Raw genomic sequence first — 24385 nt, forward strand, 5'->3', positions numbered from 1 at the left:
GGTATTGATGTGTTGCGTCTTATTGCACGATGTGTGTGTGTGTACACACGCCTCTTTTACACTGTCTCTGCTAATGAACTTGTCTGACTCTGTTACTTGTTATGACTATAAATATACTTTTGATCTTCTTGGATGTAGTAACTAATGACAGCTCTCTCTCTCTCTCTCTCTCTCTCTCTCTCTCTCTCTCTCTCTCTCTCTCTCTCTCTCTCTCTCTCCCTCTCTCTCTCTCTCTCTCTCTCTCTCAGGAGATGAAGGTTCCCCCAGTACAGGAGCCTCTCATGTCCTCTCAGACAGTCCTCAATGGCTACTCCCCCACTTGTAATCCTCGTCACTGTTGGGAGCCTCATTTCAACTCAAAGATTCTCGAGGCTCACTGGAAGAACAAAGTGACTGAGTTCTTGCACAGACGCTATCGTGTTGCCCTCATATTTATTGGGCTTTTCGCTCTTTTGTGGATCGTATTTTTCTCTGTTCAGCTTCCAGTGAATTTATCAAATAAACTCACGAGCGATTTTCTTGCTGCCGAAAGTGTCAAGTATTCTGAAGGTTATATCATGGGCGCCGTCACTCTTTTCTTTATCCTCATTCCTCTCCTTGTACTCACTTTTTGGAAGCACTATCGTAAAATCGCTCAAGCCCTCTCCGTCATCCTAACCCTAGTATTGATGGGGTCTTCAATCGGACTAGCCATTGCTTTACACATTGATTCAACTGCTGGCATATCCACCATATCATTTGTAGCTCAGTTCGCTATATCAGCCATTGTGGTCCTGGTAGTATACACTCTCTCTCGTTTCAGTATTTGGTTCTCTGTCATTATCTGTTTCTGTTACATGATGATTCTCGAGACTATTTCCATTACTCTTCATAGCATGAGCGCTCCGCAGTATTTCAACATAACCTCAACCACCGCCACTAATACAAATTATTTCAAATTATTTACGTCGGCGACTGTGAGTAGACTGTTGTTCCACATTGCTCTCAATATTTCGGGAATCACCACGGCTTACCTATCCCAGTTGAGGCTTCACGATACATTCTGGCGTATCGGTCAATGCGTGCTGGCCAGACGACTCCTAGACACGGAGAGGGACATTGAGGAGAAGACGGTTCACTCTTTGCTACCGCGGGCTTTTGCCGATAACCTTCTCTCGGCCGATGTCCAAATTGCCATTATCATCAATCAAGAGTTGCATCGTGGGGAGCACTCCTCCCACCACCCGCTATTCAAGCCGATATCGATACCTTTTAATTTCTGTTCCATGGATCGCGTGAGTATACTCTTTGCCGACATCGTCGGCTTCACGAAATTTTCTTCATCTCTCTCAGCAGCAGAGCTGGTTGGAATACTCAACGAGATATTCTCAGAGTTTGACGAGCTCGCTGTGAGGAACAAATGCGAGAAGGTAACAACCCTTGGTGATAGCTACATTGCTGTGTCTGGTTGTCCTAAGCAAGACTCGGCTCATGCTGATAACGTAGTCGAGATGGGTCTTTCTATAGTAAAGTCCCTCGATGATTATTGTCTTCGTACGAGGCGACCAATCAGAATGAGGATTGGAGTTCACAGCGGGTCTGTTATTTGTGGCGTCGTTGGCACTAAAAGATTCAAATTTGACGTGTGGTCTCGTGACGTCACGATAGCCAATCAAATCGAGTCTGTGGGCATGCCTGGGCGTGTCATTGTCTCCATGGCAACTCGGAGCTACCTGTCAAGTGCATACGTGACAGAAGACTACGTTGTTGATGACGTTCCCCCGGACCTGGAGGGTATGAAACTCTACTCTGCCTCTCGTTACAGAAGACGCTCCTCAACGACGATCGGCTCTACGTCGCTAGCTTGGAAACAACGTATTAAAGAGATCGAGAGTGTGGGCAAGGGAGAGGAAGAAGGGGAGGAGGAGGAGGAGGAGAGCACTCTTAGGGAGATGCTACGTAGACGCTCCTCTTTACGTGGTGACCTTCCACTTGATGGGCAGCCCTCTGTATCGTTACGGGACTCCCTGTCCCGCCAGTCCCACCTCCAGCAGTGTGCCTCTTACACTGAGGAGGCTAATCCATCAGACAGAGAGGATAATCTCGATAGGAAGATAGTCGACCTTATGGAAGCGGAAAAGGTCAAGTTTGATTCTTATTTCGATCCTCGTATTCGCTGTCTCACGGTCTTCTTCAGCAACCAGGAGCTCGAGGCGAGATATCGTAATCACGGTCGAGACCTCATCGACCCTCAGAATGGAATGCAGATGGAGCTTGGCTACCAATTAACGAAACTGAGCTACTTAGTTGACGTTGTGGCCCTCATAAGCATATTCTTGCTGATAATGGCAGGGACTGCCATCACTCTAAGTGGCGGTACAGCCTTTCTCTCGGACGGCACTCCACTCTACCAGTCGTGGCTCATAATACTCATACTAGGTCTCATAACCCACACACTCATTCTAATATGTGTCATTGCCGTCTATGCTCCTCATCGGTTCCCGAAACAATTTGCATTAAAGTCCCAGTACCTCATTAATTGGTATGTTCACTCTGTGGTTGCTACCTATTTGATATATTACCCGATGTCGATGGTCATTATAACTCTTACTCAATGCTATGGGTCTGGATTCACGTCGGCCGAAGACCTCGTTCACGTCCAGATGTCGCTTTATGTGACGATAATCGTACTCATCTCTTCGATTAATTTCATGAAACTGAGCTACATTGTCAAAGTTGCCGGTGGAGTCTGCAGCTGTGCCTTAACTATTGTTCTCATTGGTGCTGTCCACTTACAGAGGTGTCGGAGTAAGCTCCCCATTGACAGTCCTGCTGGTAACTTTGGCAATAGAACAATCACCCCAGAGTCCCAAGTTGCTATACTTCGTACCTATTATAACCAGCATATTGTCCCCGAGGCCTTGATACTATTTTTACTAATCCTCACCATATTGGGTGTGGTCAATAGCATGTCTGAAGTCTCCGTGAGACTCAGTTTCATCAGTAGGATCGAAGCGGCCGTGAATAAACAAACGACTCACCAGCAAAAGAACCAAGTTGAGTGGCTACTCTACAACATCATACCGCCTCACGTCGTGATGGAGTTACGTAATACAGGCCGTTACTCTCGTAACCACGAGTGCGTGGGCGTAGTTTTTGCGTCCATCGTCAATTTTGGTGACCTACGGAGCGGAGAAGGAGATGAGGCCTCCTTTAGGTTGTTGAATCGAATAGTGAGAGAGTACGATTCTCTCTTGGACCGATCCCAATTCTCTCATGTTGATAAGATTAAGACTATCGGGAGCACCTATATGGCTGCGTCGGGCCTCAACCTTCCTCCAAATCACTCAGATCACGTCGGCCATCTCGTCCAATTAATAAATTTCAGTCTTCAGCTCCATGAGGTTCTCCGAAAGTTTAACATATTAGTCCCCGGTTTCTCGTTTCGTCTAAGGATCGGTTTTAATTACGGCCCCGTCACCTCGGGCGTGGTCGGAAGTCGAAAGCTACTCTATGACATTTGGGGTGATACGGTTAATGTTGCTAGCAGGATGGAGAGCACCGGTAAAGTGATGAAGATACACCTTCCCGAGAAGTGTCTCCAGATATTGGACTCTTTTGTAACGTGGGACGATCATCAGACAGTAAACGTGAAGGGAAAGGGAAGCATGAAAACCGTCTTTGTCACTGGAAGGAGATAATGTCATTGACTTGTACCTCCATCATTGCTACTTCTATTGTTTTTATGTCTTATATTATTATTACTGGACCAGCTCTCTCTCTCACTCTCTTCTTGCCATTTTTTCACCATTCTTCAATCTGTTTATACGCATCGTTATTATAATTATGTTGTGCTGTGACTGTTGTCATTTTTCATTGAATGTAATGATTGTCTCATATTAATTGCAAGTAAATTCTTTGTTATTTTTTCAATTGGTATTAATACTATTATGCAGATAGTTTGAGCTGATTTTGTTACTTTTGTACAGAAGTTTCATACATAAGCTACTTAAAAAGTTAGAGCCAATTCTGGATTAAAATTTTCAAGTTATGACCATTTTTAAAATTGGCCATTTTTTGGAAAAATCCCTGTACTATAACCCATGGTTTTTTCGAAAAAATGGCTCCAAAATCACCCCAAATTTTTATCACATTTTTTGATGCATATTTATGTCCTTATGCTATGTAGAAAGCTTGGGCCAATTCCGACTTTAAATTTTTGAGTTATGGCCATTTAAAAAATTATCCTGTACTATAGCTAGCCCATGGCTATTCAATACTATCTTAGGTATAATATACACTCTCATACAAAAACAATACTAAAAATGATAACAGATTTACATGCATTAATAATAAATGTAGAACACACACACATTCACATATGTATATTATATATATAATAGTTACAGAGTAATGTCCAAATATCCAACACTGTTCGAAAGCAATACTTCTATCTCTACCACAATTTGAGCAAAAGTTGGCCGTTTAGTAGGATTTCTCTCCCAACACGGTAGCATTATCTTCTGATATCTATAACGCATGTGTATTAAACACAATGAATACAAAGACGTGTATGATCATCACTTACATGTCATCGTTAGATGCTAAGTTTAAAGGTGCCTCGAGTTTATGTCCATCAGCTAGCATTGTCTTAACAGTAAATGGTGAGAATCCTCCATATGGCATCTTCCCTCCACTAAACACTTCCCAGACTGTTATCCCAAAAGACCACTGGGTTTATAGTACATGATATATACTTGCATATTATAACCTTTTGACTTACAATATCAGTCTTCTCTGTGAATATGCCATCTTCTATGCTCTCGATTGCCATCCATTTAATGGGGAGTTTGACTCCATTGGCTTTCTCTTGTCTGTAGTACACGTTGTCGCCAATTATGTTTTTTGAGAGACCGAAATCGGCTACTTTTATATTACCTGTTCCGTCAATCCTACATTTACATTCGTGTGAATAATAATTATAGTAAGAATTTCAAAGGTGTCATTAGCCCCGTTTACACTACAAACCAGTTTGGACCAAAGCGGTTCAGAAACCAGCTTAATTGTGTCCACACGTAACTGTGGTTGAATTGGGAATCGGTTTACAATGCTACATTGCATACATAATACAGCTGCTCCAGTACTTAACCTGGTTTGATTATCTCAAACTGTTTTGATTATCTCAAACTGTTGATTATCTCAAACTGTTGATTATCTCAAACCACCTCCTGAGGTGGTTTAGATAAGTTGGTTTCAAACTGCATTGAAATTGTCCACACATAAACTGATTAATTTCTAAACCGGTTCCAAACCGCTTTAAGGGCATAGTGTAAAGGGGCTATTGTTTATAACTTTACATGCAATTCCTGGCAGCTAGATCTCTGTGTATCAATTTCTTTTCAGCAATATATTGCATTCCTTTCCCTATTTGCAAACTTATAGAGAGTAGCTGTGAACGAACTTGGTTTATCTATTTTAAAAAATATATAAAAATACTTTTTATTATACCAAGAGTACATAATATTTAGGTATTATATACTCTTTATTATCCCTACCTCATCTTCACCTGTTGTTTCATCTATCAAAAGACTCTCCCTGTTTCTCACCAAATGTTTAAGCAGATTACCTCCTGGTGTAAAAAAAATTTATATGTGCAAAGAAGTACATGCATGTATTTTTACCTTCCATATAAGGCAGCACAACTAGTGGCGATGGGCCAGCATCTAAACACAGACCAATAAGTCCCATCACGTTAGGATGATCCAAGTCTTGCATTACCAGGCTTTCAAATATTAATTCTTTCATGTCCTCTTGGCTGTATTTATCCATTGTGCCTACAAGTAAAATAAAAAGCGGATTTAAGCACACACGCTGCTTTATCCCAGATTATAGGCAGGTTAGACACTCTCCCTAAATAATTATCCACTCTTTTAATATTTGCTATTTAATACCATAGTTTATATGTGATTTCAAAATATATTGTCTGTTGTACCTTTGAGTGTTTTAACTGCGACTGTAGTACACTGATTATTGAAGTAATAGTGCCCTTTGTAAACTTTAGCAAACTCGCCTGTACGTGTGTGGATGTATGTGCAAGTAACAATAATTTGCTGGCGTTTTTTTTTTATCAATGTTACCTTGCCCAATGCAGCCAAGTATTTTTATGTGAGATTTTTTAAGCAGGAAAGTTGGAGGTATGCTTTTCACAGTTTCTGAACCAAGGACATTCAAACAAGCTAAGCATGTAAAATAGTCAATACATTACATGATAATGATTGAACTTACTTTCACAATTAGAGGTAGAGCTGCTTCTACGCCTTACATAACTAAAAATAATAATAATAATAATAATAATAATAATAATAATAATAAATTACTAATTATTAAGTACATACTAGTTGTACATTTCGAATCTGCTCTTGGCTGCACTCCTTCGCTTTTTCTTTGAATATTTAAAAGTTGCTACAAGAATGCATAGAATAACCACTAATATGACAACCAGTGCTAATGCAGTGCTCCAATAAACAGTATATGATTGTCCTTCTCCTTCTCCTTCATCAGTCTCTACTGATAGGTAAGTTGCCTTGCTAGTAATACCAGCAGGATGCCATACCATTACTTGGTAGTAGCCTTCATCGTCGCTTGTTACATCAGTGATAATGAGGCTGGCACTATCTTTTGTTGTGTTCATTTTGTTGCTGTTTGTGTCTAGGATGCTGACATTACTACTGGCTTCATTCCAATAGCTCCATTTGATGCTATCAGAGGATACAGGAGGGTTCGGTCCAACTATTTGGACTGTAATGTTAGCATTGTCACCTTTGTATGCTGTAATACGATCCGGTAAATCAAGTTTGGGTGATACTAAATAAATTAGTAAAGTTCATTACAACTTATATAGTATGTGAATATACCTTGAATGTTGACTTTCATATGGCAGGTTTGCCTTGCATTGATTAGGTTAGCAACATTGTTAATGGCTTCACAAGTGTACACTCCTTCATCTCTAATTCGATTTGAAGGACTGATGATCAGTACTGACTGATGTGCTAGTCTATGTGCTATTGTTACATGATGATCATTAGAGTGAAGCGTCTTGTTGTTGTAATACCAGTAGATTGTGGGTTGTGGATTACCAGTAGCAAAGCACCACAGTGTAATCTTTCCTGTTTCATTAACAGTAACCTCGGTCGTATTGGTTCTGACTGAAGATGGATCTGTTTAGAAAATTACGAATTATTGCATTTAAAAAATTTTTTAGTGTATCCAGCTTACATTTGACTGTTAAACTAGTGGCTTGTTGAGCAGTGGTGTAATAAAATTTTAACCTCTTAAAGAAGAGACCATTGGAAAGAAGCCATAATGTTCTTGTGAAGTCAAACTCCTGCACAGTAAACACTGATTGCACTTGACAGCGAATTCGAAAACTAAAAGGTGCTTCTGCAGTTATCGGAAAGCTGATGGTGCTGTTAAGTACATTAAAGACATCACCACGACTTGATTGTGTCCTGAAAAGTCCACTGTCATTGAACCATGGCTCTGGCAGCTGAATCCACTTGGCCGATATTTTATGTACACTTTTAGCATTGCAAGATATGCTGGCATTTTCTCCGGCCACAGTTGCGATCTCTCGTGGATACAGTGCTATTGATGAATCTATCATCAACAAGTAAAATATCATACAACAAAATATTATTTAACTTACACATTCTTTCTATGTGTGCAAAGTTTTGAAATGTCCTATTGCTCTGATATGTGTCAGTAAGACTACAAGTGTACAGGCTTCTATCACCAACAGCAATAGCATAAGAGCTATACTTCATTTTAATCGATATACCCTTTCCAAGTTTTCTTGTTGCACTTTTCACTTCGTAGTCATTTTCTGACAGCAAAGAGCCATCTCTCCACCATTTTATGTCAGTGCACTCTGCACAGAAACAAGTCAGAGTAGCTCTCTTAAGAATATGCACAGCAGAAGAAATTTGCAAGTAAGGATGACCTGTATTATAATAAAATGCATTTTAATTTTTATATCACTTGAATATTTTTTATAATATCTAGTACCTGAGTGAGCGTATATTTTTGTATAATTGATTTTTAGTTGAGAGTTAAGGTACGCAACTACTAACTGCATGGAAAATAATGATCCGTATGGATGAGTCCAGTTAATAATAGCACTATCATCACTGGTCCTGATCACTGACAATGAAGATGCATCATTCAAATAATATTTGGAAAAGCGGAGGCCTGCTGTTTTGAACCTTCTTATTATCACCTTGCTGTGATTTCTTACTGTCACAGTGAGGTACTGGTAAAGTAGGACAAATTTTGGCAGAGGATAACCATTGACTTCCAAATCAAACTTCACAGTGTCATTGAAACGAGTGACGTTAGCAGATTTAATCCTAGGCTTATCTACAGGATGATAAAGTAAAATAGAACTAAGTTGCATGTTCTCATATGAACTTACAGCTCTTTTTTACATAATATGCACTGGAGTGTATATAACTGAATGAGCTATTAGCTCTACAGTAGTAATAACCAGTTGCTGAAGTATCAGTGAGGTTTACTTGAAGCCTAAACTTCCACATCGAATTACTGGAATTGCTATCTATGAATGTGCTCTTTAAGATGGTATGATTGCTCAGTGAGTCATTCTGTGGACTATAAATCCATGACATTTCAAACGGAGGCTCCCCACAGACAGAACACTTGATGTAAAAGGTAGCAAAATTTGCATACACAAGAACTGGGCCTTCAATGATTTCCAGTTCACCTGTAGCAGAATCAAATGCACAATAATAATTTACTACACTACCTACCCGTTTCTGATGTTTCATTGCATGCTCCTGCCATTCCAGCACTCCTCGATAAAAGAATGATAAGCAAGAGCAAAGAAGCTGCCATTTTTCTTATTATAAAGGTACAACAATAAAACTTTATTCTTATATGTGCTATGGGAGTGACATCATGTAGTTAATTCAATTAATATATATTGTGTACATGACAGTACATCCCAAGGGAAGTTTTTATAGCTTCATGGTTTACATAGCTATTATTATACAAGTCTGACTCTATCCCACCAATGTCTAGTCATTACTGGAACTATGACTGACCCTGGCAACTTTTTATTTCCCATTCTCATTCCAGGCATATATACACAACATAGTCTTTTTTTAATCATTATCAGACTCCAAACATTACAATTTCTCTGCCAATAGTGTCATTACGTAGATGCTACGCAAAGCAGTAAACAGTCTTTAATAATGAGTACAAACAAAACGTATAATTATTCATTTTTAAAATAAAAACTACTCAATAATTTGATTGTTATGGTACAGCAACATCAATAATAATTATATCAATAATTCTTTTTTATCTTGGTATTACTGTAACACCTTCAGAAGCTTTAGTAACAGAAACATGTTGCTGACCTAATGAAATTATAGCATAAATAAATAATAGTATAGTAAATGAATCACTAGTGATCAGCTAATATACCATATGTGGCTGGAAAAGTTTGTGGGAATTATATTTTGTACTAAAGGTGGGCATCCACTATGCAACTTTGTTGCCAGTACCTTTGATGTGGTCGTGCAACATGTTGCATGAAGTTAAGACTCTCTCTACTTCATGCAACATGTTGTCCAACCACATCAAAGGTTTAACCACAAATTGCAAGCAACAATGCTGCATAGTGGATACCCACCTTAACAGAGCAAATTTTAATGTATGCGGGATTCAATTTGCTGGTGTAGGCGTGTACTGTTGACACACCCATTACTTATAATGCTTCGCTGGATTATAAATTGAACACTTTAATGATGAACAGCAAGCTATATGGTAATGTCATAGATTTGACCTACCTGGCCTACGTCTTTTTCTGCGAGGATTTTTAGTACAGCCTGAGGATACACTCATCAAGTGATTGTGCCAGCTCTATATTGTACAAAATAATGAAAAATGATGATGCATTTAAAATATGGGATATACTTCGTCATTATTTTGAACATTAGTGTGACAAAGTGGACACTTTACATGATCATCTGGTGGAGCTGTTAACATAATTATGTTAAAATGTAATGGGTGTACTAATACTTCAGTGTCTTACCAGTACATCTTGAGCCTTTCATGTGTGATTCTAGTTGAGTTTTACCAAACACTTCGTGACATTTGGGGCACTCTGCCATCTCAGTCTGACTGCTGCAGTCGTTCAACATGTGTGCACCATAATTCTTAATCTCTACTACCTATTGCAATGAAAAGGAAAATAATGTTATTTTTATGTAACATTATACTTAACATCCTGTACTATAGCCCATGGTTTTTCCTAAAAATGGCTCCGAAATCACCTCCAATTTTTATTACATTTTCTGATACATATTGATGTCCTTATGCTATATAGAAAGTTTGAGACAATTCCGACTTAATTTTTTGAGTTATGGCCATTTTAAAATTATGCCAATTTCTGAAAAATACCCTGTACTATAGCCCATAGTTTTTTTGCAAAAAATGGTTCCAAAATCACCTCCAATTTTTATTACATTTTCTGATACATATTGATGTCCTTATGCTATATAGAAAGTTCGAGCCAATTTCGACTTCAATTTTTTGAGTTATGGTCATTTTTAAAAATTGGCTAATTTCCTGTACCACATGTATAGTCTGTTCTTTTTTCTGATCCTCCATTTTCATCACATTTATAATACCTTTATAAATCACTTCAATAATAAAGGCAGCTAACTATTTTGATACTTGTACAGTACATGTACATGTACATACATACTTGTGTGCATTTCTTGCACTGTAGTAACATGGGGCACTCAGCAGCATAATGCTCATCCATGTGAGCTTTCACATTAAACTCTGGCCTACTGCTCTTGCAAAAAGGACACGTCCTAATATAAAGCATATTTGCAATTACTATAACACCAATATGTATAGTTACTGTTCAATAGTAGCAGAATCAATAACTCTAGTCTGTGCAGCGACTGTTGCTATTTCCTCACTGTCTTCTGATGCTGGCAACTGTACTTACAAAAATTAATTGTGACATAAAAGATAAGCTATAATATAACTAATTATTACTTGACCAGTAGCTTGAGCAAGGCTCCTCAAAGCATCCAATTCACCTTTCAAGTTGTTGAGCTACACAAAAAAATCAATAATCACATTTTATTGCTTATATTTTGTACATTTATTCACAATACACGTACTCTTTTTTGTTTCATTTTCTTTGCTTTCTGCATAAATGCATAAGTTTAGGAAGAAAAATTTAAAAAAAATCTCTTTAGCTCTTACTTCAAAACTTTCTTGTCCTGCAATGTGTACAATGCCATCAATTTCATCGAGCTGATGGAACAGTGTCCTCCAAAATATATTCTTCATTGCAATGTGGTCACTACTGCTCACTGGCAACAGCTCACGTATTGTCCCATCCCGATACTATAGTAGATAATGTACAATTTTTAATTCAAACTAATTATAATATATAGGCTGTACCCCTTTATATAAATAGACAGTCAGTTGTGCTGCAGCTTCTCTCACTTTAGCGTGATTGTGTTGCAAGGAAATATTCACAAACTATAAAATAAAAATGAAATTTAATCAAATAATAATATGACACTTAAATTGTATCATCATAAAATAAACACATATCTTACTTCCATTATTTTAGGAATCGTCATATGTGCTGTTCCTAGATCGACTACCTCCAGAAATGCTTGCAAGACCTCTACCCTTCCTTTCGCATAGCGCCAAGTGACAGTTCTAGCCTGAGTCTCCATTGATATTGTCAGCTTGCTTCCATCGTCTAAACTCTTAGTCTTGTCTTGGGCTAAAGGCCTTAAGAGATAATGCCCCAGCAAAGGCTACAAATGAAAAGTACAACATTATAAGTATTGAGAACTTAGCTCAAAGCTTATAGTTATAGTTATACAAGTTATTACAATTATTATTACAATAATAATTATAGTTATTGCAAGTGGTTAATTAGGCTCAAGCAATGGTATTCTGTTGAATGGCTTCCATGTAGCAGTCTCCATAGCATTTGGACACCTCATTCATATCATTAACATCAAACAGAATTATTCACGAATGGTTTAAAACATTATAAGTATTGAAAAATTAGCTCAAAGCTTATAAGTATTAAGTATGGTTGACTGACCTTCACTTCAGGTATAGCAGCAAGATCAAGTATTGCTCTCATAGAAGATGACTGTATTCTTGTATTCTAAATTACATAGTACATGTACATGTTTGTGTATACAATTTCTATTACGTACAGTGTCAGCAAATCTATTCATCACTACTGGGAGAATCTTGTCCAGGACCGTCACTAGATCAGAGCTTGATAATCTACAGAGTACAGTATATAGTACATACAGCATCCATATATAATAGATTGTATGCTACATGTTTGTGTCCCAGTACATCTACCTGTGACCATCAGCAATAGAGTGGATAATTATCCACATGTGTATACTATACAAGATGATTTATTGGCTAGAGTAATATTTGGCGAATTTAATTGCCTTTGGAAAGAAATTGGCGAATTTTATATTGGCGTTTTTGTGCCATGTGCCATTGAGCATGCTTAAATTGAAACAAAATGGTGGATTTTATATTGGTGATTTTTTTTATAAAACCGCCAATTGCCAATATTAATTCCTCGCCAATAAATCATCTTGTGTGGTATAATATATCTACCTGTGACTATTAACAATAGATACATCATGTGTACTGTGTATATAATATATCTACCTGTGACGCTTTGCATATTCTCCCATTAGCTCTTTCAAGATGTCAATTGCTATGTTAAATGACTAATAAAGTAATATATCAAAGAGTGTGAGAGAGAAGCCATTAATGAAGTCTTACTGTTAGTACTTTATCACTGAATCCCCTACGCAGTATTTGACACAATGCTTTGGTCATTTCACTTCTACTGAAACTAGTCTCTTTCTTCATAATGTCTAGAACATCAGTGAGTCCTTGCTCTCTTAGGTGATACAGCTTTGAAAAGACTTTAGCAACCTATAACCCGATGGTACAAGTACAGGAACGCGTGGGCGTTGGAACTTACCGTGACATCACCAAAAACCTGGACAGCAACTGCAGCCTCGTTTAACTGTGCATCAGTGAGTGGCTCAGGCTGAGAGGGTGGCACTAAATATCATTTGCACTATTATTAATATTATCAATGTATTATTATTTTACTCTCTGCATCTTCATTGGGATATTCACTATAGTTGCTCTGCTGCTGAGAAGTACTGCATGTGTACATATGTGAATATGGTTATGCAAATATATCACATTTTACTGCAGTGTACATACTTTATATGTGGTAGCTCTATATCTATTGGTTGATTTACAGGAGGAGGAGGCTCTGAAGGTAAATGCTGACCAGATGACAATGAAGGCAAGTTGCTTTGACCTATTGTGACATTATTACAGTATGCATATACACGTACATGCATTAGAGTTGAATAATGTGTCTTACGTGTAGAAGTATCTCTAGTCAGTTCTTCTGGTACGTAATGAACTTTCTTATCTTTTCTTCCTTGCTCTCTGACTATTGGGATCTCTCCTCTTAACAATTGCTCGAAATTTAGTCTTTCTTTTAACTGAATCTCAATGCTGTCCTTTTCAGACTGTAAAGAATAATAAAGTGATAATAATAAAGTGATGGTGCTCTGGGGTAGTGATGGTTTTTTAAAAATAAGTACCTTCCATTTTTTGGCTTCATCAAAGTCTTCTCTTTCAATAGCTTGTCTCTTTTCTCGTTCATAATGACACAAAACCTGGCCAACCTGAGACACCATAATCAACAACAACAACAACAACAACAATAATAATAATAATATTAATAATACTTTGATCATTTCATTGATGGCTTCTTTTAGTGCTTTAGCTAGCTCAAATTGGTCCCCTGTTATTTTTTAAATTGGAATTTTAAAAAAATTAATTGACTCACTCTCAATTGCTTGCTGCTTTTGTGCTTCAAGCTGCTTTATAAGCCTTGCAGAAGATGGATCCTATAAAAAAAGGAATGAGCCTATTTGTACATTAAGTGTAATAAAGTAACTTTTACCAGTGTCATATCGAAACTAAGATCATTGATAGTAGACACGTGCACTGGTGGCTGCCTATTAAAATTACAAAAAAAAATTAAAAAAAAAAACTGTAATAGTAACTGATTAAAGATTTTCATCACCTTCCTGTCACTTTAATGCTCTAAAGAAGTCAAAAATAATAAAGTATTATATTGTACGTAATTCATAAGCATACTTGTGATTTGGTAATGTGTGATTGTGGATCATGTCCCAGAATGTTAAGAGCTAAAACAGATACCTAAAATGAGCATACTAATAGTACATACCGATGATACCGTATAGCACTTTCATTGGGGGAGTTTTATTTTGACGATTGGTGGTATGCAAGTGAAATTGCCAATATTAAAACTGCCAATCATTAATGTGCATGCTCAGTAATGCACGTGTACACAAAAAATTGCCAAATTAAAAACCGCCAATTACAATTTTATAGCAAAACTGCCAAAATAAAGTGCCGCTATTGCTACATACCTGATTAAACAAGTTCAGTTGGTTCACGTGATTAGTATGAAGGACTAGTTTAAGATACTGTCCCTCTGCATCAATGTTGATCGACTTCATTTCTCTCGACTATGAAAGCAATGATAACGCATCACCCACCACCACACATCCTAATGATACTACTAACTTTGTAATTGGTCGCATCATTAGCAGAGAGTGATACATATCTATTGCAATGGATAATAAATTGGCAGTACCTACATGTACATTATGCACTTACCCCAATCTCGTGTACTGAATATTAAGTAAGCTATTTGCCTGCTGTCCCTGTATTGAGCTTCTACCAACAAATAACTCGATTTTAGAAGCTGTCAAAAAGATTTATTTTAATTCCAGGTACTTCCATGCATAGAGAAGCTTACCGATCATGTACTCGTGAGAAAGTAGTTGTATTTTACGTATTCTTGCTTTGGATCTGAGGCAGACTACAAACTGCTGTGGGTAAGGGCAGTACCTGGAGGGAATGCAAATGGAGGTTAAGCATTAGATCTACTGGTTTTGCTGCTAAGTCTGTCACAAAATAACACCTGAATCCCCTTATATACCTCTCTGACTTCCAGCCAGTCACGAAAGGATGCATTTCCTGGTTGCAGAAGGAGAGAGAGTTTATGTTATCAATAAAGAAGACTTGCAGGACTTACCTCCATGCTCTTGGGATGGTAGCCGTCCTCCCAACTGGTGCAACCGACCACTTTGAATCTGACTTTAGCTACACTGACCGACATGGGGCTACATGTACATGTACATGGATTGTTGTCACCATAACAACTGCTAATTGATTTTCTATGACAACCGTTGCCATAGAAAATAAAGTGGGCGTGGCTGGCCTATTTAGAATCAAAGATGGCGGCCAATGATCAAGTGACTATTTCAGCTAGCAGCGTCACTAGCGCTAAAGCAAGGCTGTATTTAGCCAACAAGAAGAAGTAAGCTGGTTTTAAAACCCTTATTCCTTGTCATACGGTCCTTAGGCAGCAAGATGCTAGCTCCTATCGCTGTCAAAAGTGTCTCAAATACGGCCATTTCACATACGAATGTGAAGGGAGCAGGAAGTACCTGTATAGACCCTCAAGGACAAAGATTCTAAAGAAAAGAAAAGAAGAACCTCCTGCTCCTCCTCCACCTAAGTGAGTTAGGCATTAAAACGATTAATAAAATAATTAAATTACCACATGGTATGTACTACATGTGTTACTGAAACTTGTGTACTTTTTACTTTAATACATTTCAGGTTAATTCTTTAATTAGATCTCTTCAATATAAGATTATTCGTTTTATGTATTTTTTAGAGTTTCTAAAAGCGAGTCAGCAAAAGAAAGCTTAAAGCATACAAAGTAAGAGCTTTCCTGCCATTTTTCATCAAAATTATGATCATTATTTTTATGCTCATAGAAAAAGAAGGAAGAGACACAGTACCAGTACTGATGATAGTTCAAACAGTGACAGCTCATCTTCGGATAGTGACTCTGACTCAACGAGCTCAAGGTATTACAATCTATAACTTAAGTCCACTTGTACTAATTTTGTTTGATCTGGGTTTCCCACAGGATTTCGGCATAGCTTTGCTTCTTGTTAGTAGATTTTTATAAACATTACATTTTTGTTCCAAAATTTGACAAAACAGCCTGTACTATAGTACAGGGTATTTTGTCAAAAATTGCTAAGAGAGAATCCTTCATTTTTGTAATTTATCTTATACATAAACATGTCCTTATGTTGTATAGAAATTTTGAGCTGATTCCGATCAAAGACTGATTTTTTATGAATTTTTTAAGTTGGTCAAAAATTGGGCTAAAGTCCCTGTACTATAGTACAGGTTCACAGGCCAAATTTTGACAAAAATGAAAATGAGAGCAATCTTCATTTTATAATTCTTTTCTGATGCATATACACGTTTTTATGTTGTGTAGAAAGTTTGAGAGAATTCCGATCAAGTTTGGATTTTACATGAATTTTTAAAGTTGCTCCAAAATCAGGCTAAAGTCCCTGTACTATAGTACAGGGATTTTGACCAAATTTCGCCAAAAATGAAAAGGAGAGAATTCTCCATTTTTATAATTTATTTTGATGCACATATATGTACTTGTGTTGTGTAGAAATTTTGGGCTGATTTCGGTCAAGTTTGGATTTTTTTATGAATTTTTAAAGATGCTCCAAAATCACTTAGCAGTCTTTTGGGATACTTTTATTAGGAATTAGAGTATTAACAAACATACTCTTGGTATTAAAAGTTTGGCTTTTTATGATGCATAATAGCCAACTATTTTTTGATATCTTAAATTTATGCATGTCACTTGATCCATTTTTAAATATATTTTTTAAAAACTAGTACATCCAGTTACTATAATATTATTGTTAATTTTTTATTTCTTTTTATTTTCCTTAGAACTGATTCCAGTGATGATGACGATACTTCTTCAGATTCCGAGTCGTCAAGTCAAACCTCTTCGTCTGATTCAGATTGAATCCCACCTGCCCTTCCTTCCTTCGTCATGTTATTAATAACATTGAATGTTGTACATTATTGTGTACTGTCACAAACTAATGAAAATTATTAAAAAAAAAAAGGAAGCATCTTTCCTTACAAATTTTAATCATGAATGATTGAATTCGAGTCACACCCACAATCTCGTGGCTGCTACTTCTTCCTCTACACGTTCCTCCCTCGCTCTCCTTTTCTCTTTCTACAACTCTTTCCTTTGAGTGTGTGTGTTTACACTAGATATCATGTGACGGGCTTGTTCTATCTATATAGTGCTGGAATAATAGCTGTTGCGAGGGTGCGGCCTGTCAAGATAAAAGAAATCTACCTCTGGTCTGATCTCTTCTACATTCATTCACAGCGACATTCACACTCATCAACACCTGATATAGCTCCTCCACTGACCTGGTGAGCCTCGTTTGATCGTACCGCCTATGATTAATAAAGTAAGATTCCCACAGTATATATATATACCAGTTCTATGACTAACATTCTGTGCTTACATCAAGTAGATGTAGTACTGTCTTGAATAATGTAGTGTTTTTACGTTATGTTTTGTACTGCCCTAATAATTGTAACTATTTTCATTCCTTCTGAGAGCTCAGTATTGTATTATTATCGACAAGAGATTTGATGGGAATTTTAGAAAAATGCATATCAAGCATGTACCAGCATCACTATTACTATAAGTAACACTATTAGGCTCTATTAAGTAAGACGGACTGGTAACGATATTATTATAAATTCAAAGGTGTTCAGACTTTGTTTTGACTATGCTTGTTGTTCACCATGGAATGATACCACCGTACAGTCTACTGTCGCTTGAACATGAATTGTTTGTTATTTTATTATTAAAATACTTTTCAATTCGCTAATCTAATCGTATGCTTGGTCTAATAAGTTTAAGGAAGGAAAGAGCTTTTTTTATAGTATAGTGATCTATATCTAATCAGTGCAGCCCAGCTATGATAGAGGCTCCCTGTCATAACTTACTATAGGAATTATTAGCTGTTATTATTATTATTAATGTAATTAATATTTTGATAGATCAGTTACTATTGATGATGCATATATGTATAAATCGCATTGTTGAATATCAGCTCGGATTACATAGTTAGACGTTATTGTATTTCCAAAGTTATTTGTGTACGTGATACATGTATCTTTGTTTATATAATAGTTTGTTTTGTTTTCATTTTGTTATCTCGTAGAATGGCTAGTACTCTGTTACCAGAAATACAGCTAAAGGACCCGGTACAGGATTTTGAACTTTTGTCCCAGATAGGGTCCGGGGGCTATGGAGTAGTATATAAGGTAAGTTTTTTTTTTGAAAATATTATGAAGTAGTTTCAATGCCCCCATTATATTTGTAGGCAAAGACTGTGTCTGATGGTCAGTTATGTGCATTGAAAATTATTAAGATAAAGGCTGGTAAGAAATAAGAGTGTGTGTGTGTGTGTGTGTGCTGGTAAAGAGTAGGAAATTTGTCAATGAATTTGTAGCTATGTGTGTGGTAGTTACAGCTACCTACTAGCTTGTAGTAAAAACACATGCCCAGAATTACTATTTTTAGTCTTTGTAATAATACAGCAATAATAATAATAATTAAATAATAAAGCTGGTATTAATGTTGCTATTTGTGATATTTCTTACATGTACATGTAGGTGAAGATTTCAATCTGATACAGAAGGAGATTTCAATTCTCTCTCATTGTAAACATCCGAATATCGTTGGATATTATAGCTCTTACCTCAGGTACATTTTACTATAGAAAATAGCTATTACATGATATATCATTAAAGTATATGTACATGTACTGTACAGGATATAATGTATCGAGACATAAATTTTATGAAAATGAGTCCAAAAGACATTCGCAGTTCTTATTTATGTAAATCCACTGCAACAGACCAATAAATACTGTATAACCAGTTATTTTTGTGGGTTGCAAATTTCGTGGATTTACTTTATCCGCGAAGTCCCTGAAATTTGTGTCCCGTGAGCATTATGCCTTATATGGTATATGACCATGTGCAGACATTGCACTATGTTACTCATTTTTCTCCTTTCCCTCTCTTTCTCTTTCTCTCTTATAGAAAGGATAAGCTTTGGATATCAATGGAGTTCTGTGAAGCTGGTTCCTTGTACAACATGATGCATGGTCTGTTGCAATCTTCTTTCTTATTATTTCTATAGTTAGCTTCTTTTACTTTTAGTTCAGCACTCTGGTTTAAACGAGCTACAAATTGCTTTCGTTTGTAAGGAAACACTTCAGGTTAGCCATTCTCCCTCTCTGTCTCTGTCTCTCTTTCTCTCTCTCCCTTTCTCTCTCTATTTCTCTCTCTTTCTCTCTCTATCCTTTTTCCTGTCCAATTTTATTGTATCATGTTTACTTTGTGTTTAGGGTCTTACTTACCTTCATGAGAGAAATATTCTTCATCGCGACATTAAAGTAATCGTATATTAATTAATTAATTAATTTATTAATTTATTTATTTAGAGTGCTAATATATTATTGACTCACGACACTGTAGTCAAATTAGGTAGGAGCTAATAATTATTAGTTGTTTGTATTTGTATTTGTATTTGTTGTTGTTGTTGTTATTTTTTTGTGTATGTAGCTGATTTTGGTATTGCTACTCAATTGACACAGACAATGGGGAAAAGAAAGACATTTATTGGGACGCCATATTGGTTAGTGGAACTGGACATTTTATGTACTCCTCTCATATCTCTGTTATACCTACAATCTTCTTCTTGTCCTCAGGATGGCTCCTGAAGTAGCAGCTGTTGATAAAAAAGGCGGTTACAATCAGAAATGCGACATATGGTCATTGGGAATTACTGCCATTGAATTGGCTGAAATGCAGCCGCCCATGAATGATCTTCATCCATTCAGGTCTGTTACTATTAATATCCTTTGGGTACATGTAGGACGTTACTATTTTTAGAGCACTGCAACTCCTCACGAAGCGTGCATTCCAGCCGCCTGGGCTCCAGCATAAGAACAAATGGAGCAACAATTTTCACGATTTCATCTCGCACTGTTTGAAGAAAGATACCAGCAAAAGACCCACTGCCAGGGATCTTTTAAAAGCAAGCACTTGTTATATAGTTAGCAAAACTATATTATTATTTTTATGTATCGTAGGATGATTTTGTTAAACGGGATCTGTCTGGTTTATTAATGGGGCCTTTGATGAAAGCATTTGAAGCGTCTTCAACCGCTTCAGCACCACCTGATGATCAGTCAGATTTCGAACTAGGACAACCAAGAAAAGTTGGGATAAATTTCATCACCTCTCTCTCTCATTTTCTTTTTTTTATTTTATTTGCCATGTACACTATTAATTATTTTATTCTTTTTTTTTAATTAGAGGATTGCCTCAATTGCTAGAAAGAAGACTGCAGGTCAGGCCTCTACACTAGCAAGTCAGTCAAATTATAAGCTATTGTAGTGTCATCATCATCATCATCATCATCATCATCATCATCATCATTATTATTATTATTATTATTATTATTATTATTATTATTATTGTTAATTATTATTATCATGATTATAAATAGATTCAGAGAATTATTATTATTATTATTATTATTATTATTATTATTATTATTATTATTATTATTATTATTATTATTATTATTAATTGTTATAGTTCCAGGCCTCCAATTGACTCCAACGAAAGGAACACTACAAGAAGCAATTGTACTAACGCCACATTTACCAGACTGATTTATTATTCATTTTATTATTATTTAGCCAGCCTGGTTAGAAGTGGTAGCTGAATCTAACGACAGGAAAGGAATAAAGCCAACTACTTCTCCTCCATGGTATGTTTGTAATTTTTTACTACCTTATGTTATGCAATAATTTGATTATATTGCATAAATTGCGAAGGAGTTTCCTCCAAAATATGTGATATGCATGTAGTTTGTCTTAATAATTGAATGTTGATAATCATAATTAAATAATAAATTATTATTATAATTGTTATTATTATTAGTACCTCTCCCGTTGATACTACTCTGAGGTCAATAGCTAATGGAGGAGTGGCTAATGGAGGAGTAGAAGAGAGAGGAAGGGCTTGTTTCACTAAAATATTCAAAGGATGTCCTCTTCAAGTCCACTGTGCAGGATCATGGATCCATCCTATCAGAGAAGGTAATGAAAATAAAAGTCTGTAAATATTTTAGACTATTATTATTATTTTAAAAAAAATAATAATTAAAATGATGATGAGAAATTAATAATAATAATAATCATAATAATAATAATTATTATTATTCCCAATTTACATGTACAATATGTACTCTTGTACATGTAATTTATTTGTGATTTATTTGTCTCTTTTTTTTCTAGTTCTTTTTGTGTTGCTTGGAACCCAGGAAGGTTTGTTTTACTTACAAGTTAACAGAGAGGGCGATCCAATCATAGAGCAGGTAGGTACGTGTATATTCTGACTTGTTGCTATTAGTTTTGGTTTTTTATGTGAAGATGTCTCCAAGGAGTTGTCTTTGGTTACGGGTTGTTGAGAATGTGCTCGTATGGCTATCAGGTTAATTAGAAAATTAATTGCTACATTTATTTTTGAGTGTGCATATTTTTTATTCAAAATTTGAGTTACTAGTGAAGGACCAATTTCTTTTTTTAATAATACATATTGATGTCCTTATACTGTGTATAAAGTTTTAGCTGATACCGACTGATATACTTTGAGTTATGGTCATTTTTTAAAAAAGGACCAAATTTTTGGAAAAGAGCAAAGGCTATAGCCCATGGTTTTTTCCAAAAAATGGCTCCAAAATCATTCCCAATTTTTGTTACATTTTCTGATGCATATTGATGTCCTTATGCTGTGTAGAAAGTTTGACTCTTCCTATATTTCAGATTCAGACCATATGATATCAATGACAAACCTCATATTACTCTTTCAAAATGAGCAAGAGATAGCAGCTAGAAGAGGAGGAGGAGGAGGAGGAAAAGATGGAGAAACTTTCAGGTGAGAGATTATTATTATGATTTAGATCATATGAAGCAACCAGTTAACTACATGTATGATAGTGTTGAATCACCAGCTGTATTATTATTGTTATTATTATTATTATTATTATTATTATCATTATTAGGAGAAATAGAAGGATTAGGCACTCATCAAAGATAAAGGACTCAATAGGTTGCTTCAAGTGCAGCATAGGTAACATATTAACACAGACTACACCTTTATTATCAACCAAAACTAGCAAAGAATAGTGAAAATTAAATGTTATATGATACACATATATTCATGCATATATATATATAACTGCATGTAGTATAGTATAATATATTAACAAGCTAATTTATTTATAGTTGTCAATCCTTACAATAAGGAAAAGTATTTGATTGCTGCCGTGCCTAAAGGAATATTATTAATGCAGTGGTATCAGATTAGTCATGCGTTTATGCTCGTCAAACTCTTTGAGTGCTCTCTGCCTTCACCCCTGGTTCTCTTTGAGGCTTTTGTGCTCACTCAAGAAGACGAATATCCAACTATTTGTGTTGGAGTGAATACTTCGTGAGTTTTTAAAGATATTTTTTCCATGCGTGTTTATGAGTATAATCTTGTTTCTTGTTCATTCTAGTACTGGTGATAATGTACTGTTTAATACCATATCTCTTAATCCAAGCAGCTCCTCCATTACTGTATCTCATAACAGTGACATCACGAAACTCGAGCAAGTTGAGAAAGATACCATATTAATACTTGATTCTCGTATCCTCACCTGTTGGTAGACACAATGTACTGTCAATATGCTAATTGTGTAATGCTTGCTGTATTGGTCTTTCCTTGACTTTTTTATTAAAAGATTGTGCCAAGTTTGTAGATATTTCCGGATCTCTTAAAGCACCTGAGGAAAAGATGGCATCATCTCTGTACTTTGATAAAGAATCAGTCATGATGGGTAGGTAACTAGGTATAGAGAGAGAGGGAGGGGAGAGAGAGAGAGAGAGGGAGGGAGGGAGGGAGAAGGGGGAATAAAAGATCAAAGAAAGGCCTCACAAGATTTATTTACTCTAGTGTATCTACAAAACTATGTGCTAAGCTTCAATGATCATGGCTTGCAAGGAAAATCGTTGCTAACAGAACAAGTCACAGCCGAAGTGATTGATCATTCCAAAAAGTTCAAGCTCTTGTGCTCTGACGGGTAAGTAGTCTTTGTCTTTTATTTTATATTAAAAGTTTGTTTCGTTAGGACAATTATTGTTGAGACAAAACGAGCTGATAATCCATCGTACCCTTCTAGTTTATATTTACTGGAATCAGAAGAAGCAACTTGATTAAAAATTTTTTTCTTATTATTGATTTTTATGTAACTCTCACACATGTAAGTCACTTTTATCAAGTTTTATTATTACTACTATTATTATTATTATTAATATTATTTATATAACGCATAACTGTGATTGAAGCTAAGAAATGAGGACAATACTGCTTTAAGTTGTTTGTCATGCTTGCTTCCAATTGCATTCTGGACATTCTACAACTTGCAGCTTAATGGAACACATTAGTGCATCTCACTTCACTATGTTATGCATAAAAATTTATAGTACTATTTCTAATGCCAGATCCATTACAACATGCAATAAGATCTAATGGAGATGCACTATGTTATGCAAAAAAAACAATTTAGAGCACTATCTTTTGAGTAGTACCAATTAATTATCCACTCTTGCTATTACTATGCTATGTAGACATAGTTGGTTTTGGGACATTGTAACTCTAAGACTTAGTGCTTTAGGACACACACAGTCCAAAAGAATTTAGGGAGTGGATGCTAAACTCTACTAGATGTTATTTCATGAGCACTCATAAATGTCCTTCCGTCTGATTATGGTGCCACTTTGTCTGACATAACTATTTCCTTCTTGTTCCAATACCTACAAACAATCAAGAGTGGATAAGTCCCAAATATTTTGTTACCTTAAAGCAAAAGTATTATGTACTCTTGCTTAAAGTATAATGACGCATGTTAGCAATGCATATTTCTTTGGATGACTGCTGATCTTATGCAATGAGAAATTAAGGCTATGCAATATTTTACATGCATCATTCAAAAAATTAGACATAATGCTTGTTATCAGTAGTGTATTCTCATTGTCATGCAAAATAAATTTTACTTGGATTTCAAATTCCTATCAAATTATGTTTGTAATTGGAATGACTACTCATGCCATAGATTGGTACTATTATGTAAGCTAATGTAGTATTGACTATTTGTGTGGGATGAGAATACCGTCAAGCAACAGGATTAGTTATGCTA

The 24385-nt window shown here is 36.0% G+C and overlaps 5 protein-coding genes across 5 annotated transcripts in view; 3 read left to right on the forward strand and 2 right to left on the reverse strand.

Annotated features, from left to right (window-relative positions):
* LOC100641421 (adenylate cyclase type 9-like) overlaps positions 1-3912 on the forward strand; it is a 5673-nt gene extending 1761 nt beyond the window's left edge. Inside the window, exon 4 of the mRNA XM_003385773.3 lies at positions 249-3912. Within this exon, the coding sequence (XP_003385821.2) occupies positions 249-3680 (3432 nt within the window). The 3' untranslated portion in view covers positions 3681-3912. The remainder of the gene's footprint in view (positions 1-248) is intronic.
* Positions 3913-4229: 317 nt separating this feature from the next.
* LOC100641548 (fibroblast growth factor receptor 4-like) lies at positions 4230-8958 on the reverse strand. The gene is made up of 16 exons (XM_019995287.1): positions 8802-8958; positions 8450-8755; positions 8044-8394; positions 7685-7978; positions 7255-7635; positions 6894-7196; positions 6375-6843; positions 6265-6305; positions 6117-6215; positions 5972-6049; positions 5661-5813; positions 5535-5608; positions 5337-5449; positions 4763-4931; positions 4568-4710; positions 4230-4509 (listed from the first exon to the last, which is right to left on the reverse strand). Exons 1-16 carry the CDS (start codon positions 8884-8886, stop codon positions 4383-4385), a joined length of 3186 nt encoding a protein of 1061 aa, XP_019850846.1. The 5' UTR covers positions 8887-8958; the 3' UTR covers positions 4230-4382.
* A 247-nt stretch (positions 8959-9205) lies between these two features.
* Positions 9206-15340, reverse strand: LOC100641675 (centrosomal protein of 104 kDa-like). The gene is made up of 31 exons (XM_011404999.2): positions 15236-15340; positions 15140-15177; positions 14957-15048; positions 14815-14902; positions 14722-14761; positions 14565-14663; positions 14269-14331; positions 14195-14214; positions 14072-14126; positions 13955-14015; positions 13854-13909; positions 13707-13790; positions 13481-13631; positions 13315-13414; positions 13198-13250; positions 13064-13146; positions 12859-13014; positions 12742-12803; positions 12264-12336; positions 12146-12211; positions 11643-11849; positions 11482-11562; positions 11281-11424; positions 11196-11222; positions 11068-11127; positions 10928-11007; positions 10766-10877; positions 10091-10229; positions 9973-10034; positions 9846-9918; positions 9206-9413 (listed from the first exon to the last, which is right to left on the reverse strand). Exons 1-31 carry the CDS (start codon positions 15317-15319, stop codon positions 9355-9357), a joined length of 2568 nt encoding a protein of 855 aa, XP_011403301.2. The 5' UTR covers positions 15320-15340; the 3' UTR covers positions 9206-9354.
* Positions 15341-15413: 73 nt separating this feature from the next.
* LOC100633425 (zinc finger CCHC domain-containing protein 10-like) lies at positions 15414-17188 on the forward strand. The gene is made up of 5 exons (XM_003385795.3): positions 15414-15520; positions 15566-15721; positions 15884-15928; positions 15987-16079; positions 16981-17188. Exons 1-5 carry the CDS (start codon positions 15438-15440, stop codon positions 17057-17059), a joined length of 456 nt encoding a protein of 151 aa, XP_003385843.1. The 5' UTR covers positions 15414-15437; the 3' UTR covers positions 17060-17188.
* Positions 17189-17324: 136 nt separating this feature from the next.
* On the forward strand, positions 17325-23542 carry LOC100641801 (mitogen-activated protein kinase kinase kinase kinase 5-like). Its single transcript, XM_019995289.1, has 25 exons — positions 17325-17522; positions 18288-18390; positions 18450-18507; positions 18742-18832; positions 19174-19238; positions 19294-19352; positions 19482-19529; positions 19578-19620; positions 19699-19771; positions 19845-19976; positions 20029-20173; positions 20229-20357; positions 20455-20509; positions 20740-20789; positions 20844-20914; positions 21088-21245; positions 21444-21523; positions 21579-21639; positions 21972-22083; positions 22211-22278; positions 22434-22638; positions 22706-22836; positions 22931-23026; positions 23143-23269; positions 23318-23542. The coding sequence occupies exons 2-25, from the start codon at positions 18289-18291 to the stop codon at positions 23400-23402; spliced, it is 2244 nt and encodes a 747-aa protein (XP_019850848.1). The 5' UTR covers positions 17325-17522; position 18288; the 3' UTR covers positions 23403-23542.
* Positions 23543-24385: the final 843 nt, after the last annotated feature.

Source organism: Amphimedon queenslandica, unplaced genomic scaffold, assembly GCF_000090795.2.
Source record: "Amphimedon queenslandica unplaced genomic scaffold, v1.1 AMPQUscaffold_13448, whole genome shotgun sequence".
Taxonomy (NCBI): Eukaryota; Metazoa; Porifera; class Demospongiae; order Haplosclerida; family Niphatidae; genus Amphimedon; species Amphimedon queenslandica.